Genomic DNA, 18287 nt, shown 5'->3' on the forward strand with positions numbered 1-18287 from the left:
TACCTGTGAATATGAATAGATTTCTTTTCACCATGATTTGAGAAGTTAACATAAATTTGTTAATTTGTCCTGTTAACCCTTCTAACCTCTCATGTCTTTCTGGATAGCAGCCATCCCCTTCTTTCATTTTCATTTTATTATGCCTTCATGTTGAAAAGGAGAGGTTCTAAAAATATGAGATAGCAAATTGCAGCATGTGGATTGTACTACATTGCACTTATTATAGAATCATAGAATCACTCAGGCTGGAAAAGACCTCTAAGATCAACTAGTCCAACCTAACCTAGTACTAAAGTCCACCACTAAACCATGCCACTAAGTTCTAAATCTACACATTTGTTGAAGACCTCCAGGGATGGTGTCTCATACACTTCTCTGGGCAGCCTATTCCAGTGCCGTACAACCCTTTCAGTAAAGAGGAATATTTCATATTATGATATGAAACATTCTGCATTCTAAAAAAAAAATAAAATTAAAATGATTGTGATTAATTTTCCCAAAGCAGTCCTTCAAAAAGTCTTCAAAAACAATTCCCAACATCTGCATCCATCTACTAATCCCTTTCCCTTGATAAATTTAATAATTATGGGTTATGTATCTTCAGATCTAAAACACTGGACTAGAGAGAGACTCTGTCACAGAGTGTAGTGACAGGACAAGGGGTAATGGTTTTAAACTACAAAAAGGGTAGATTTAGATTAAATATAGGGAAGAAATTATTGATTCTGAGGGTGGTGAGGCCATGGCACAGGCTACCCAGAGAAGCTGTGGATGCCCCATCCCTGGAAGTGTTCAAGGCCAGGCTGGATGGGTCTTTGGGCAACTTGGTCTGGTGGGAGGTGTCCCTGCCCATGGCAGGGGGTTGGAACTGGATGGTCTTTAAGGTCCCTTCTAACCCCAGCTGTGAAGATACTCTGGCTACTCTGAAGATAATGGGAATTATCTTTGCATAAATAGTAATAGGAAACAATTCTTTGCTCTTTATTCTAGAAGGAACTATAGTAGTGCCTGTGGACATGTGATTCAATGTTTTGGTCTGACTTGGGTTAGCATCTTTCTTTCAACACTTGTAGAAAAGTTTTATTTTGTCTTATTGATTGTCAATTGTCTCTGGCTTGGACTGGTTCCCTACATGCAATGAAAGAATGAAAGTTTGAATTTTGTGCTTGACAAGATACTTTTAAGTGCAAGCAACTTGCTGGTGAATATCTGAAACATATTCTGAGTTCTGAAATGTAGCTCAATGAAAGGTCAGCATAATAACTCCAAACAAATTGAGAGTGTCTTGAATGAACAATTTTGCAAGTACAAATTTAGCTGGATATCCATTTTGTCGATTTTAGTTTATCCTCCTCATTTTCAGCTGCTTGGTTTTATTGAAAGGCAGCTAGAATACAGCAGATATTCTCAAAATATCATTTTAGTTGAAGTGGCTATTAATGAATTATTCATATGAATGTTAAGCCACCAGAAACTAAATGAGATTTGGGTGGTTTGACAATGAATAGGCCAGCAGGTATCCACAAAATCATGTTTCTAAAAAAGCCCCTATTGGTTGAAAAGGCAAAAGTTTGAAATTCCCTGTTTCAAAGAATTAGCAACTTGGTGAAAAGTAGAGAGCCTTTTCTCGAAGTGCATGAGGCGTAACTTCCTAGTGGTGTGAAATTCATATGAGAATTTTAACATGGAAGATAGAGCTATCAAATTGAGGAATGTATTTTCACATCTGCATTGATCTGAAAATGCAGGCAGATGAGGGAAACAACAATAGCAAGTGATACTAAATTATACTTTGCCATACATCCCAGTGTACAATTTCTTGCTATTTATTGCCCACGTTGCTTGCAGAGAGCTAGGTGGTACAGAGGCACGTTGGTGACCATGTCTCCAGGTGAGCACTGTGGGAAATGAGAGGGCTGGCAGAAGTGTAGACAAGCATAGGAAAAAGAAATAATAAAAATGCATCATTGGCACCAGGGAAAATGTTATCATATGTGAAGTAGTTTAATTCTCAATGACTGGCATTTAATGCTTGAGCCTTAGTTGTGGAGATTAGGAAAGAAACAAAGCTAAAAGCAGACAATATCTTCAGGGACATGAGCTGTCAGGAGGTCTGCATCTTCAGATCCTTTTTCTAGCGAACTTCCCACTTGGATAGAAAAAAAAAAAAAAAAGATGAAATGTGAGATATGAAGCTAACTTCTGGTTTAAAAGACTGAGGCTGTCTTTGGGATTTGACCTCCAACACTGGTTTAAACAAAGTGACAAAAGTTCTTAGGGGGAAGCTAGAGTAGCTTTCAGAATGATAGAAAAAAGGAAAGGCATAGAAGAGATGAAATAAGACAGTGTTTAAGTATACTCAGAGGAACAAAGTGATAAAGGATTAAAAAATGGCATGACAAAATTGTCCTTAAAATAAAAGATCAACTGCAGCAAAGATTATGTAGGGGATACCTCGGAAAATATGAAATATTTTATAATAGTGTATAGTCAGAATAGTCTCAAAGATAATTCCCTTTTCCCACATTCACAACAGAATGCTCTGCACTTCTCTGAAGCCTTCCTCATTCTGTTAGGCTGCACTGTCTATGCACCAGTCTAAAATCTTTTTTAAAATTTTGAATTCTGTAATGTATTACACTAAATTTTGCGGTGCTCTGTGTATCAATATTGTCAGTATATTGTATTGTGCATGGTAGTGAATTACCGATAGCAGAAGAAAGGTCTTGGGATATGGTAACAATTAGAAGTGTTACTTGACCATCAACTGTAGTATTTATGTTTTAAGTAAACATTTTTACTTTTCTACCAGTAAGGGATAAATCTTTCTTTGATGGACGCTTATGACAGTGAATTTGAATGGCAGAAAAGCTGCAAGTGATATAGTTTATCTAGAATCTTTTATAAAATCTCTGATTCCATAACTCAGTAATTTATTTGGTATATACCGTATATGCTATAGTTCAAGTACTTAAAAAATATCTAAAATTTTAGAATATTTCATTGCTGTAAAAATGCATAATTTCCCAGGCAGCAACAATTCTCTGTGCCTTTTGATTTGTATTCCTTTTTGCTACCCTTATCCATCTGTGAAAGAAGGCTGGGGAAAAAATGGATCTTTTATAGACAAATACATCAAGGAAAATGTTCAGTAAAATGGTGGTAAATTATAGCAACAGTGGTAGATGTGTTCATTTCATCAGTAAATGAATCATCATCAGGAGCAATGATGCATGACATAATTAGGCTCGCTATTTATTATTTTTCATAGTTAACCTAGTTGTTGACAAAAAAGCTGTCATTTGGTATAAGATACTGATGAGAGTGACTTGCTCCCATGGAGAAGTCAGTTGTTATTGGAATGTCTTTTCATAAGGCAGATTTTCCAGCTTCAAAACTTGAGTTCAGACTTCAGGGCATGATTCTGGACAAGCGTTTACTGTAACTGAATTTTTGACATTAACAAAAAAGTTGTTTAGTTTTACAGGTTTTAGTAATAGTTTGCTCATGTAATGCTAATGAAAGGAAGATTCTTTTTAAAAGAAATGGTAGGAACGTATGCTGACCTTATTAATTGTTTTTTACTCTCCTAAAATCTTACTGTTGTATTTTTGAAAATGGAAATAATTGTTCTTTGGTTGGTTAAAAGCTCCCTTAATATTTTCAAGGAAAGCAAGCTTCGTAGTTGAAGCAAATGCTTACTTCCCATTGTAAAGTGTTCCCATTGTGTAGTTCTCAGAGTAACTACTGCAATTTCTAACACCAAGAATATGGAGGCGTTCAGGCTAAGAAGGCTGTGGACTCTTCTTTGTCAGAGATGTCAAAAAAGAGTAAGTCCATGTTTATACTGGTTAATCTAGGTAGCTTTATATTGAGTCAGAGAAAAGACAGTTTTAGAGATTCCTTCTATCTGGCATTTCTATAAAATGTTATCTAGTTCTAAGAAAATAAAAGCCTTAGCTATTTGGGCTAAAATAAAAGGAAGTACACACTGAACAAAATGTTGCCTGTGGAAATGCAGGATAGTAGCCGGAAGAGCTGACTGCAAGTCATTTCATTCACTGCTTGTCTGTATATCCAGCTTTAAAATTATCTAGATTATGTCCTCACTTTTAAGAGAGAGGTTGGTATTACAGGAACAAAACAACCTAGTAACTTGTATAGATAATTATTGACTAAGGAGGGAGGTTCACAGGAGCAGTTTGTGTTGATTGGATTCTGGTAGGAGACGTTAGCTAGAATTATTTATAATTTAGACACTATTAAATATATAGTGTGCAGTGATTGTAATAGTGGTGTTAGCCAGGCTCCACATAATGTTTTTTATACTGCTTCTTAAACAAAGATTTTGTTTTATGAAGGTACTTGTTAGAAACCATTTAATTTAAAAAAAAAAAAAAAAAGACACTTTCACTGCAGTTCTAAGGTTGATGATGTTATGTCTTGCCCTTCACAAATAGACTTTAATTTCTGAAAGTAAGGAAAGAAATCTAGACTTAACTTGAGCAAGATACTTTTAGAAAGCAAGGAGACAGTGCTGGGAGATTTTAGCTTCACAGTAAGGAAGTTTTTTCCTGAAGTTTCCTAGTTTTTATCATAGGCTCTCAAGCAAATAGAAACTTTAAAGCCAGGAGGTGATAATAAATATCTTATGTGGTAGTTATAATAATTATGAACATTTAAGCAGAGACCAGTGTGTGATTTCTCCCTCATCACCTTTTTTCTATACTTACTCAGCATAGCAAATAGTGTCTGCTATTTTTCTAGTTTGCTTTCCCAATTCAATATTTTAGAATCTATTAGCATATGAAAGTTTCTCCTTACTCTCTGGTGCCTCCTGGCTCCAACCGTACACATCATCTTTCTTCAGAAGCACAAACTTCCAAAACACACAGTCGTGCCATACATTGAATGAAGCCCAAAATCTCTGGTCTGTGCTAGTCAACTGGGATGCTCATCCCTCCCAGACCTCTACGATCTCGCCTCTGCCTTTTTATGGTCTATATTTCTACACTACTCCTCCACTCTCTACATACAAACAGCATGCAATCACTACATTTAAGATCAGTGTATTTAATATACTTGGGTGCTTAATGAAAAAAAATGAATCTGTTAATCAGATTGCAGCATTAAAGCAATGAGGCAGAGAGAAAGAGTGGTACTTCTCAGGGACTGAGAATGATGGCCCGCAAAGAAAGATGGAATCAAATAAGGTTCCTAAATTGCATTGTGCCCTTGGCTATCTGCCCTGCCTCTCTTTGTGAGGGTTGCAGTCTCTGTTTAAGGTTACTTTACCAAGCAGGAAATGGTGACAGAAGCCATTTCAGCTGTTCCCCTTCAATCGATAAGTGTTGATAACCGAGCACTGTAATTAACGTGCAGGCAATCATCAAGGCAGAGTGTGCTTTGATTAGGTATTCCTCACTTTGTCAGAGATTTAGTTTTGATGTAGTCTGCTCCCCATAATCCTCCCATTCCATTTTCCCCTGTCTCCAAACACTTCCATATGTTTTTGGTTTTCTGTTAGAAAACACATTGATCACTCCATGAATTTTTCATTATCATTACCAGTGGTAGTGTACACTAGTGAGGCTTCATCGAGATATTAATAATTCCAGTGATTAATATAAAAACAGAAACTAGTATCCCCTGATAGAGATAGAGCCTGTCTTTCCTCTTCCTCTCATCATGCCTGTACAAGGACCAAATTGAAATCAATAACTAACTGGGCACAAGTTATGTTTAATAGCTGGTTTATGTCCCTTTGAGCTATATCTAGCTTATATTAAAACAGGTAGGTCATAAACCTTACAGTTATTCACACTGTACGTGCCTGCTGTGATCCTTTGTATTACAAGCATTAATCTCAGAGCAGCTGGAGAACCCAGCTCCTTCTATTTTTCAGTTAATATTTGAAATTAATTTTTCTAAAGTAGTAGGTGCTATGCACAAGGTGAGGTGAGTATCAAGGAATTCAAATGCTTTGGTACCCGGCTGGGGCCACAGTTTGACAGTAAGTTAGATGCAATGCACGATGTGGTAGGGCCAACCTAACTCACCTGTGTGTCAAGGGCTATCTCTCAAGGCTCCTTAGCTCTTATCTTCTCACTGACCCTCACCCATCTCTTCTGTTGGGCATATTTGCATTTCAGGGGGATTCATGGAGTTCACAGAGCACACAGAAAATGTGGCTTTTAAACATAAAGAGGTTCATACACTGATTACAATTATCCTTGCATACTATGCAAGACAGAAAAGGGGGTGAACTTCATGAGAGTACAATGTCCTGAAGTATTATGTGAATTTGTTGTGAATAGGAACTCTTGAATGGCTGCTGGAAGTATAATGTAGCTCCCAGCAGGTTAATATACCTGTACTACAGTTTGGCTAAATCCAGTATCTGAGCTTAGCTATGTTAAAATCAGCATTGTGTTCTTCAGGCTTACTCTAAAACACTCCAATCGATTCCAATCTCAATCCATATTCCTATCATATAACTATAATGGTTCAGAAAGAGCTATTAGGTGCATTAAGTTATTGTGAATTAAAATCAATACACAAAGCTTGGCTGCATCCTAATAGACCATTGCAATAGATGGCTTTGAAAGAAGCCTTAGTCCTGTTGCAGAGCAATAGGAGATATTGGGGGGGTGGGACGGTGGCTACCATTTTTCATTTGTTTGTTCTAAATAGCACTAGTCCAAATAGCAAAATAAATCCATAAGCTGCTGTTTGATTCTGGAAAATATATATATTATTTAAAGTGCTCTTTATTCATTAATGTGAAAGAACAAGCTCAACCTCATGCCTTGTTGAAGATGAAAATAAAACTATCATTGAAAAAAGTGAGATGAAATGAAGCACATGCATAAGGACAGTGGCAAGTGAAGGCCTAATTTAAAATATCCTTCTTTTAATATTTTCTTCAACTTCTAGGACATGAACTAGCTTCTTGCTGTAGGCAAGGGGACATTTTTGTTAGTACAACCAACTTTCTAATTAGTCTGTTTGAAAAGCAGAGAATCTGAGAAAGGTGGATTTAGGTGCCAATATTGTGACATAGCCCATTGGCACAAGAGGATATTGAAAGAAAATAATACTTTAATTATCCAAGATTTTGGAGGTCTGAAACCTTCATCTTTCTTTTAGTGTTATTAAGGTGTGGGGATTGTGTTATGTTTTGCAGCAACTTTTATAACTGTTGCTGGTGGGAGAATTTCTGTAATGAGAGAATTAAATGTTTCAATTAAATTTTGGTCATTGATTCTAACATGAAGTAATGTACATTACTGTTCAATTAAAAATAACAAGCTGCTGTGCTGTTCTTAGCCAAATATAATCCCCTAAACAGTGGTCAATAACGCAGTTGAGGAAATTAAGCATTTGGGGCTACTTATTTCACTAAATTCTTTTGGGGAAAGAAATGCAAAATAGCTAATATTTAAAAGTGGGGGATTAGTTCTTTCATGAGTCAAAAAGAAAAGTAATTATGTGTAGCAACAAGCCAAAAGCATCCTGTGCTTGAAAATGTTTTAGTTATGGTTCATGATGCCTTCTTAGTGCTTCTTGTCAGTTCTAATGGCTGTGCTTGGTCATCCAGCAGCCATCGGAAGGGTGTTGAGTGATCCAGTAATGAGAGTGAATTTCACTTTTGGGAGCAGTTTCTTAGCCTTTGCCAGGTGATAGAAGTTTTTAAGTGTCACAGGGAATATTCACGCCACGTGGTTGCTGAGGCTCTGCTTGGGCTATGTGAATCATTTAATGTGCCTGTCCACAGCTCCTAGGGTCAGTGCTGAACACAGAGTGACAGTCTCACCCACAACTGAGCTTGATTTCTTGCTTCAGTTTTTTCCTCTCTCTTCCGATTTTTGCTAGAGAAGAAGGGAAGATGTAATGAATACAGAGTTCCATTTAATGAATACAGAGTGTCAATATTAAAGCATTATATCCCAGTGTGTTCAGAAAATTCTGATGAGTAGACACAGAGGTCATTTTCATATGCTTTATGAATTCTAACCACCCATATAATTACCTAATTTTGAAACTCTCTTCCAAGCACAGTAGAAGCACATAAGGCCATCCATCTGCAGTCTGAGTCAAGCCCCAATGTGTGTTGTAAATCCCAGCAGAGATCAGTTTCTCTGATCTGACAAGCCAATAACTTTTTGTTCACTTACTAATTTCTGTCGAGCCTCCTGGCTAGGAAGTTTTCCTCCCCATAGTAAGGGGAAAAGAGGATTCGGCTGAGCAGGAGAATAATACCAAACATTTTATTTTGTTTTAGCTTTTCCTTTTATACAGGGTGTCTTGTCTTTTTTTCATGATTTATATCATCAGAAAAAGCGTAAGACTGCCATAAATGAGCATAACAGAGCAGTTTATGATGGCTCCACGTAGAGTTTCTGTCCTGAAATAAGTCTCAACTTAAAGCCCCGGAGTCCACCGTTGTAATTACAGAGAAAATCTGTCTTGTTGCCTGTTAAATGATCATTAACAGGTGGGCTGAGACCACCACTTGGTTGTAAACAGGTCACTGAATGCAAACTTTCCTTCCTTTCATATTTAGTGAGAGCGTTGTGTTGAAGATTTGAATGGTGCTTTTCCTGTTCTTTCAAGAGGATTTTCTGTAATTTGTCCAACAAGAGAGAACCTATCAAAAAATACCAGATCCTCCAAAATGTGTTTTCACAGAACATCTCAAATACACCTTCAAAGCTTGGAGTTTAAAGTCGCTATTCTTCTTTCTTTTAAAAATGTTTAATTTTTAAGCCATCTGGGTTTAGGGATATATTTTCCCATATGTGTAAATTGTCCCTGAATGTTCCACAAGCAATTATTCTCTTGCTCTCCTTCCCTGCCACCTCTAAGGACTGAATTTAATGTTTGACTTTACCACCACCCCCTGTAGCACAGTTACAAATTGCTGTTACTCTCCGATTGTCTAACTTGTTAAAACAATCAAGTTGAACTCAGAGTAATTGTTCTTTTCTGGTATTTAGCTTGAGTGTTACTCCTTCTGTTTCCAAATGGGAAGGTCCCCTCTGCCCAAAAGCTCATCTCTTCCTTTTATTTTTAGCTTTATAAGTTATAAATAGAGGAAATGATGACTTCAGGCCTACAGTCACACTGTTACTTACAAACTATTGGTATATGTCTGAGAATTTCATCAGAGTAAATAAAAACTATATTTTGTATTCTTAATCCTAGGCTCTTGAAGCACTGAAAAGAACCTTGTGTTGCTTCATTTTTATATGCACCAGAACCTAAGTCCTGAATAGGTAGCTGTTGGCCATTTATCTCATTGGAAAAAAGCAAGGAAGTGCAGCATTTCTTTCCACTAATCTTGCATCCAGGCTGCTTCAAGCTCTATGCATTCAACCTCTGATTTCCACTGATTTGTTGTTTTGAAAAAAAGAAATCTTTATCCCCTACTTACCACTTTTAAAATTCAGGGCAGGTTTTGAGGGCTGTGTTTAAGCTGTGTGGCATTTTTGTGCCCATATTGCCCTGCAATCCATTCACCCTGCACGAGCCCAAATTACAATCTCTGCTGTCAGCTTGTGGTTTTACCCTGGCAAGTCCTGTCAAGGGTGAAATTTTTCTCTCCTGGGTCAAGGCAGCTTCCTTTTGGATCCCATGTTCCTTCGTTATCATGTAATTCTTGCTTTCCACTGTTTGATCTTACTCTCTTAAACTCATGGTTCATCACGGTACAGATATATATGTAAATGCAAATGTTTTAAAGCATTAAACAGACTAAAACGAAAACCTCTGGTTCATGTGTTTCTTCCTGACCCAGCACAGTTGGATTCAGTTCTCAGATGTACAGGCCGTGCAATCTGTGCATTCCACTTCTGCACATGGAAAATAGCGATGATAACTCTTTATTCCTCAAATGAGTATTTCAGTGATAAACACTAATTTGTGAAGCTCAAATAACACTGTAGTGAGCATCTGAAGATGCGTTCAGGTAAGTTGTCTGAGCTGATTAACCAGCCTCTGATACCAAAAGGAACATGTTCTTGGTATTTCCCTTGCTTCTGCTTGTACAGTCTTACTCCATTGCTTGTACTGGCTCTGGCATTTGCCTGGACCCCTGGTGATCAGGTCAACTCACTCAACAAAAATGGAGTAGATTTGTGCTGGATGAAGAGTTGAATTACTTCATTAAAGGAGCCAAGGGTCATCAGAGCTATTGCATAAGAGCGTAGCAAGTTCTTAAATTATATCAGTTGTAACATGCATCCTATTCCTAAATTACATCTTGATATGTAGCATCTTCCTTTAAATATTTATAACCCTAATAAATTGTCACGTCTTCTTGCAAACTTGATCTCTGCTGTCCCAGAGATCTTTCCCAATCCTTTTCTGTGTTATGTTGCCTTAATCTTGGGTCTGCCGTTAGCCTTCCTAAGGGCACTATCCAGCTTCTGTTGCTTTAGGGGATAATCATTCCTGGAACCAGACTTTGCCTTCTTACAGTTGTAAAAAGCAATGTGCACAGCTTCACCTAATATAAACGTTACCTGGTTGCTGCTGACTTTCATTTCCCTGTGGGCATTATGTAAAATCCTTTGATCCCACTGAGTATTAAACACACCCTCCTCTGTATCAGAGCAGCACACTTAGATCCCAAGTAAACACCAGATAGTGATGACCATGGAGCTGTTTTGAGAATGAGTCCTAACCAGGGTTTAGTAGTGCTGCATTCAGTTACAGAATGACAGAATCACAGAATGGTTGAGGTTGGAAGGGACCTCTGAAGATCATCTAGTCCAAGCCCCCTGCCGAGCAGGATCACCATTGTGCAGGATGGCATCCAGACAGGTTTTGAATATCTGAAGAGAAGGAGACTCCACAGCCTCTCTGGGCAACCTGTTCTAGCGCTCTGTCACTCTCAGTTAATGACAAGGAGACACACTAGGAGTAAAGTAGAAGGAAAATAGTTCCTCAAAATTCACCATTGCACTTCGTTGCCCATGGAAGAAAAGACATCCCCTAAATATACCTGATCAGGATTCAGCTAATTGGGGTCCAAAGGAAGCTTCACCACTGATGTGAATTTAGCCACCTCCAAACTCAATAGTTAGCATGTGAGTGCTGACCACCTGCTTTGTACAAGCTTAATTTTTATTCTCATTATTTTTCTGTTGAGTAGGTGAGAAGTGTATTGGCTGTTTTTGCTTTGTGTATTTTCTTTTTAAAAGCTCTTTCTCCAGGACGAAAATAATCATTTTTAACATCAATATTGTAGCAGTATGTATCTCTTTCCATAGGGAGCTGACAAAACACTCTCCCAGTATAAAAAAAAAAAATAATAATAATAATAAAAAAAGCAGCTGGCATAGTTTCAGCTTGCAGCATTGATGGGGGGAAAAAATCAAGACAAATACTTTTGTCCTGTTTCAATGCCTTCTGAGAATTGTAAACAATTACATAAAGAAAAAAAAGTAACAATATATTTGTTTGGTTTTCTTTGGAATATGTTTAAATATTTTACCGCTCCAGGCTTCAGCAGGTATTGGGAAATGTTAGTTGTTTTGCATACAGATATTTGACCATTTATATTTCAACATACGTATAACTCACTGGACTTTTTTTTGGTAAAACTCTCAACAGCAAACAGTATTACATAGCTTAATAAAAGTCTGAAATTAGCCACAAAAACTGCATTTTAAAGAGTGCTTTAAATCAGTGCAATTAGCAATTGCTTTTTAACAAATTGGATAAAATTTAATTTATGAACAACTATTTTCTAATAACTCAGAAATAATAAGAAAAAATCCTTTCTAATATGAAAATTTTCAATATCTGAAATATCCTTTGCACATATAAATCTTTAGAATTTTGTGCCAAGTATGCTTAGATTGATAAATTACAATTTTTTTGTGGAAACATTTTTGTATTAGTTTGAGTGTATATATGGGAAATCTCTCATCCAAATAATCAAAAAAACTACATTCAGTCTGTGTTTTCATCTAGGAGAGGCTTTCATCAACTTAGTCTCAATTCCTTCAATGTTTCTGGAACCCAGTCACTGGAAAACTACGTTAAAAATTCACTTGCATTTGCTGTCCTCCATTTTTATTTCATTTGGCTGATCTTGGATAATTTGGAAGAAGGGAATTGATTCTGACAACTGGGAAATAGTGCCTTGATGGGCAGTCAACCTTCCTGGGTTGTGTTCATTTATTTGTTACAGGTTTTTGTTTGGTTGGTTGTTTCATGGGGGGTATTTTTGGTTGCTTTTTTGTTTGTTTGTTTTCTGATTTTCCTGAAGACAGAGAATAACATCCTGCCAGGAAAGTCTCCTTGCTTGCTTCATTGGCAGCATCTTCAGCATGTGGCTATCCTCATGAACGTTAACTTCATAATTTAAATATGGTGCATTTTTTATTCCAAATACCTATCTCCTGCACTTCAGTGGTACCTGTTCAGAAAGAGTGGCATACAAGGAAACTAAAAATGCTCTTGAATTTGTGAGTAGTACTTTGGCTTCTGAGGTATTGACAGAGTTGAGTTGCAGAATACTAAAAAAAAAAAAAGTTCATTAAAACAGTAACAAAAATGCCAAAATGCCTCTGGAGATATGTTTAGAGTTTGGGCCACAAAAGCTTTTCTTTTGTATGCTCATGGTTTATGTAAACTGGGAAGAAGTGGTGGCAAGGTTGCTTTGTGTGCTTGTAATTGTCTCACAACTAGAATTTTACACCTCCAAATAGATCTTTCTGGTAAACTCATAGTAAATTACAGCATAATGCAAAAGATTAAAGGGAAGAAATGTATCATATTTTGAAGCAAAAAATGGACTAGTGTTACAGAGCCGTTGTGAATTTTTTCAGGGTTTTGATAATTTTGTTCTGCTCAGGTAAATCAGGCAGATGTTCTCAGAGGAAATGAAAAACAACCACAAGTGAGATCTATCTCTGGCAAATGTATTTCTGTGCTCAGAAATATGATTTTTTTTGTGTGTTTTATTTTAAGATGTGAAAGGTAATGTCTAGAAATTAAATACTCAACAGGAAGAATAACACAGAAGGGCAGCAGAGGATGGAGAAATTAAAGTTAGCCAAACTCATCTCTTTCTGGGAATATTATTAGAAGTATTAATAAAACAATAATAATAAAAGAGAGAGAAAAAAGAACTTGAAAAGAAGAAAAAAAAAAGCATATTTTTTGGAAATCTTACCAAGCAACTCCAACTTCCATTTATTTATTTGTATCCTTCATTATGGTCATCTTTTCGATGCACATTCACCAATTGTTCTTACAGACATACTCAAGTCCCCTGATTCTTCCTAAACTAAACAAATGCATAATCTCTGGAGAAATCATCTTAGAAAGAAAAAAATTGACCATTTGATATTCAGATTTAGATTACAGTAGAGGGACAAGAGAAATGTCTGTTGCTACAGCATGGCCTGTTTCACCATGGTTTTCTTTCCTTATGGCATGAATGAAGTCACATTTGTCACATACAGTATTTACCCAGACAGTGGAAAGTGCCAGTATGGTAGAATCCTTCATATTTATGGACAGACATACGAGTGTATGTCTGCCATGCTGAGCATAAGTGCAGACAGAAGGCGTTACTGAAAAGCATTTAAGTTGTAATGTCACAACAGAAGATTTACTTCTGAAATATGTAATAGAGGAGAAAATTTCTTACTAGGAGTTTGAGATAATTCTGCTGAAGTAAGCACATTAAAAAATAGTATCTTGAAGAATGGAAGGGGCACTGCTAAAAACATCTTGCTGGAAAATTTTGTGTAAACCATTCTTAAATTCTCCTTTATTATTATTATTATTTTTTTTTAAAGACACCTTAATGTGTCAAGCCCTTGCTTCACTAACAGTTGACCCCTTTGCTTTCTGTGTAGGAAGAACCCTTTGTCATGGTCTCTGAAAACGTTCTGGGAAAACCGAAGAAATATCAGGGCTTCTCAATAGATGTGTTGGAAGCCTTGGCCAATTACCTTGGCTTTAAATACGAAATTTATGTTGCACCAGATCACAAGTATGGGAGTCCTCAAGATGATGGGTCGTGGAACGGACTGATAGGAGAACTGGTATTTAAGGTAAGGTTATTAATATCTTATTAAATAAAGCCATGTAATAAAATTAAGTAATACATTTGCATCTGCTGGTAACCTTTCTTAATGAGTCCTTGATAACATTTTGTTCATTGCCTGTGTTGACAGCATCTGATAGTGTGCCCAGGTGCATCAGATGACAAAGAAAAAGCTAGAAACAGTGCTGGGTGGCAACTAATTAAGAAGTAGGGGCTCTTTTTTCCATCCAGAGCACAGTAGTATGAAATCTGAATACAGTCAAATAATGGGATGCACAGCATCCTCATTAGTTTGGCAAGACCTGACACAAATGAGTTGAAGAGGTTGCTCTAAAGAGAAAAAATTGGTGTTGCAGTAATTAGTGATACATTACATAAATAATGTATAGCACTTAGAAAAATGTTGGTGTGATGAATGCATGAAATATATAATCAACAGAAAATGTTTTATTGATATATAATAACACATTATGCAGATGTATGAATCAAGAGTAGTATATTCTCTATTCTGTAATTAATAAACCATTTAGTCTACTTAATTTTACATTAAACGTTCAATATTGTATCATAAATAAATTAAACCAAATGTGCCATTTTTTTCCCACTCTACACATCCTGTCATCTACTCTCAGTTTCTTCCACTGAGAAGGAAAGAAACGGCTGGGCAGACTCTACTCTGCTAATGTCTCTTTGGTGTTGTGAACATATATATTTTATTTGCTCTTAGTTAGCCTGTACATGCAGTTTTTACAGCTATATAGGTGCAGGTTTTGCCACTATAGAACCCAACGTTTGTTGTTTTTCTTTAAATAACTGCAGTAGATATTCACATAAATAATTTACTGGTGGTTTATAGAAATTCTTTTCCAAATCTGTAGGTGAAATTTAATTGGTAGCCAGCAAAGAATAAGAAACAATGCAGTCAGACATAGGATTTAGTAAGTGCTTGAACTAAAACATAGAAAAATGCTGGAAAACAGACCTTGCAGTAAAGAAGAAATGCTCAAAGCAAAAATTCAAAAAATGAAGTTATGATCCACGTGGAAAAGAAAATAGTTATAGTCTTAACTTATTCTGCTTGCCTGAGCAGTACAAAGTGTGTTAGAATGGAAAACAACCATATATGCCATAGCCATGGCACAGCTTGTACATCTACATTGTAGTAATAAACTTCTTTTGTTGTCTCCCTATGCCTTTATGAAGCCTAAAGGTATTCTGTAATCATACATGGTGAGCTGGAACAATTTAGAAAATCAAATTTTCTTCCAACTTCAAAAATTTAAGAACTAAATATTCCTTTTCTAACTATTAGACTAACACCAGAATTGCCTAGTGATCTATTTTTATCATTCTTCTGCTCCTTACATCTGATGTCATACCATACTCTACTCTCCATAGTACTCAGCAAAGGATACTGCAGGACACTGCATAACTCAGACTGGAGATATCCTAGTCCTAGATGGCTCTGGAGATGGAAGCAGACCTGGAACATTTTTTGTTTAAAGGGAATGATTTATAAGGCAGCAATCACAACAACAGAAATCAGACAGTTTTAATGAATAAATATATATGGCATTCTTGTTCCCTTACCAGGCAGGGATTCACATAACTCTAACACCCCTACGGCAGTAACCACTAGATCTGTAAATACATGTCATCGGTAGAACAGATTTGCCTGTCTGCTACCATTTTGCTGTAAATGACTCTTAATGGATGTGAAATTCTTCTGTACAAGTATATATAGAAGATATGAAGAGTTAACAGAACTGCACTTGGAATGTGAAACCCTTGTCTCCTCAGTACAATAGCAGTGTATCATTTTTCTAGCGTCTTCCTCACCCCTTGTATAATTACAGTAAAGGTTCACTGTGTCCTTCCCTTTTTCTGACCCTCTTGAGGCAAAAGAGAACCTCTGGGCGAGCAGCCAGTGTGTATCCACCCCTTACCAAGTGCAAGCTGTTCTTGAAAGGCTGCTTTCTTATTTACCGTGAACTGAGTTTCTGCTCCCAGAACTCAAATATCTATCTGCTTGGCAACTTTGCAAGGAGAAGCAAGGGAGCAAAGAATGGTTTTAAATTAAAGGTCTAACCTGTTTAAAATAGTGTTTCCTTGTTTTCCCAATCAAGTGTTACATGATAGTCTGGCCAACATGTGGAGAAAATCCAGAAACAGAGGGGATGCTCTTTGCCTGTTAGTGCACGAGCCAGAAGTGAGTTGGGAACAATGTATTTCTACAAAAGACAAGTCCCACTCAGCTACAATGGAAAATAGCTGCCTTCTCTTTTTGAGTGCATCTCATTAAAAAAGATGTCTGTGGCTGCTACAGATGTGACTCATGAAATGGTAGTTGCTGCAACGAGCGCATAATTTCTGTGTTGAAGACCAATATATATTACTTGCATTAAAAAAAATTAGAGCCCTGTAGTGGGCTATTGTGCAGGCCAAGGGATGGAAGTCTTGTGCTGCAAAGTGCATGCCCTACATCCTCACAACCTTACAGAGTTGAGCTTCTGCCAAGTTCACTCTGTTCCTGCTCCGAGGACAAGGTATTCCTGTCCCTAGTGGCTGCTAAAATTGGAGCTGGTATCAGCAGATCAAAGCAGCTGGTCTTTAGTGTGAATAGGGAACCCACTCAAGCCTCCCCTCCTTCGTTTGTCAGGTCTTATATTAGGTACATCCTTGATTCATACACCTTCTCCTTTCAACATAACCTGAACGTAACCAGGAAATGAAGTGAGGCTTTCAGTGCATCCCACAGAGCTTCAGCTCACAAGCAGGATTAGAGTTCAGAGGGCAGCAGCTTCCTGTAGAGAGGCTGAAGCCCATCTTGGAGGAGCAGTCCCTTATTGCAAGTCTTTCTTTTGCCACTAGTTACCATTTTGCAGCACTTTCTTTGGTTGTCCTCAAAACCACATTAACAGAAGGACAAACCTGTGTGACAGGCAAAGGAGGTGGTTAATGCCACTTGTGGGAGAGGATAGTAGGCTCTAGCATGGCTCTGGACACTCTGGTGAAATTTATATTCATAAACTGTTATTTCAAACATTGCATAATGCTACTTCATTTGCCATATATATATATATTATTTTTTTTTCCAATTGAGGAGCCATCAAGAAGTAAATGGCATAGGATTAACTACCAGATTCCACTCATTTCTATCAGAAATGGAAGTCAAAAAACATGCCCAAGAACTTCTAAGAGAAACTACAAGCAAAGTAGAAGGCTCTTATAAAGCTTTTTTTTTTTCTTTTCTTTTTTTAATGCATCTTCCTAAGGGAAGCAGCATAGGAATGAAGAAGGCACACCAGGAAGCCAAAGTGACAAAAGAAAATAGTAGTTGAGTAAAGGCAGAATTATTTGTGTGTGTGTCAACCTCAGCAAAACAGTCTCTCTAATTAATTTTTGCATGTCCATGTTAATGACTGCATAGCATGTGTGACTGTGGTTTATTGCTTCCAGCATTCATTGAAACTTGATTTAACATTGAAAGTAGATAAAATGAAAGGCCTCCTGGGAGTAATTTAGTAGATTCATGTATTTTCCCTATTCTTGGTCATGAACCACAGGAATAATCATAAGATCACTCACTTTACATGTGCATGAGGTGTACTGCCTAAGCAATAGAAAAGGGAATTTCTAGGCATTGCTGATGAGCTGATTCTGTGACACGGATAGCAAGACCATCAGGCCCAGCTGGTGATTTATTTTAGGTTTTCTGATTCTGGAAATGTTCTATAATGACTTCAAGAGACTTGCTGTTCACTAATATAAATTCCTAAGCAGGTGACCTAAACAAAAATAATACCCGCTACTGCTTTTCAGGCAGTTTCAGGATTCAGAGTTTAATTCATCACAAATGTGTTAAACAGACATGTAAGATACTGATAGTTGGTTGATTTTGGCACTGTGAAAGCTGGGTGGAGAATTTTACATATTTTTAATTCAGATTGGCAGCTTTACTTCTAAATATTGACATAATTATATGCATTTACCTTTCTATCTCAGAAGCACTAAGTGAACCTTGACTTCTTCAAACTGATGTCTCCTCTGATCCAATTTGACATGTTAATGACAAGCATTTAATTTTTTCATCTTCCAATTTAATACAAAGTGACAGAATTTGTGCATAATTAGGAATGCTCAACTTCTGTGGATAAACTTAAGTTAAACCTAAGTGTGGTTTTGTGTTAAACGTGCAGTTCTCTACTAACCCTAA

The 18287-nt window shown here is 36.9% G+C and overlaps 1 protein-coding gene across 5 annotated transcripts in view; it reads left to right on the forward strand.

Moving 5' to 3' along the window:
- The window catches only part of GRID2 (glutamate ionotropic receptor delta type subunit 2), a 781470-nt gene that overhangs the window by 638767 nt on the left and 124416 nt on the right, over positions 1–18287 (forward strand). For all 5 annotated transcript variants that reach the window (XR_011096421.1, XM_068681714.1, XM_068681715.1 and 2 more), the window contains one exon: positions 13881–14078. Coding sequence is in view for 4 of the 5 variants with exons in the window: in XM_068681714.1 (XP_068537815.1) it covers positions 13881–14078 (198 nt within the window). In the remaining variant the exon portion in view is untranslated. The remainder of the gene's footprint in view (positions 1–13880; positions 14079–18287) is intronic.

Source organism: Anas acuta, chromosome 4 (genome assembly GCF_963932015.1).
Source record: "Anas acuta chromosome 4, bAnaAcu1.1, whole genome shotgun sequence".
In the NCBI taxonomy this organism is placed as follows: domain Eukaryota; kingdom Metazoa; phylum Chordata; class Aves; order Anseriformes; family Anatidae; genus Anas; species Anas acuta.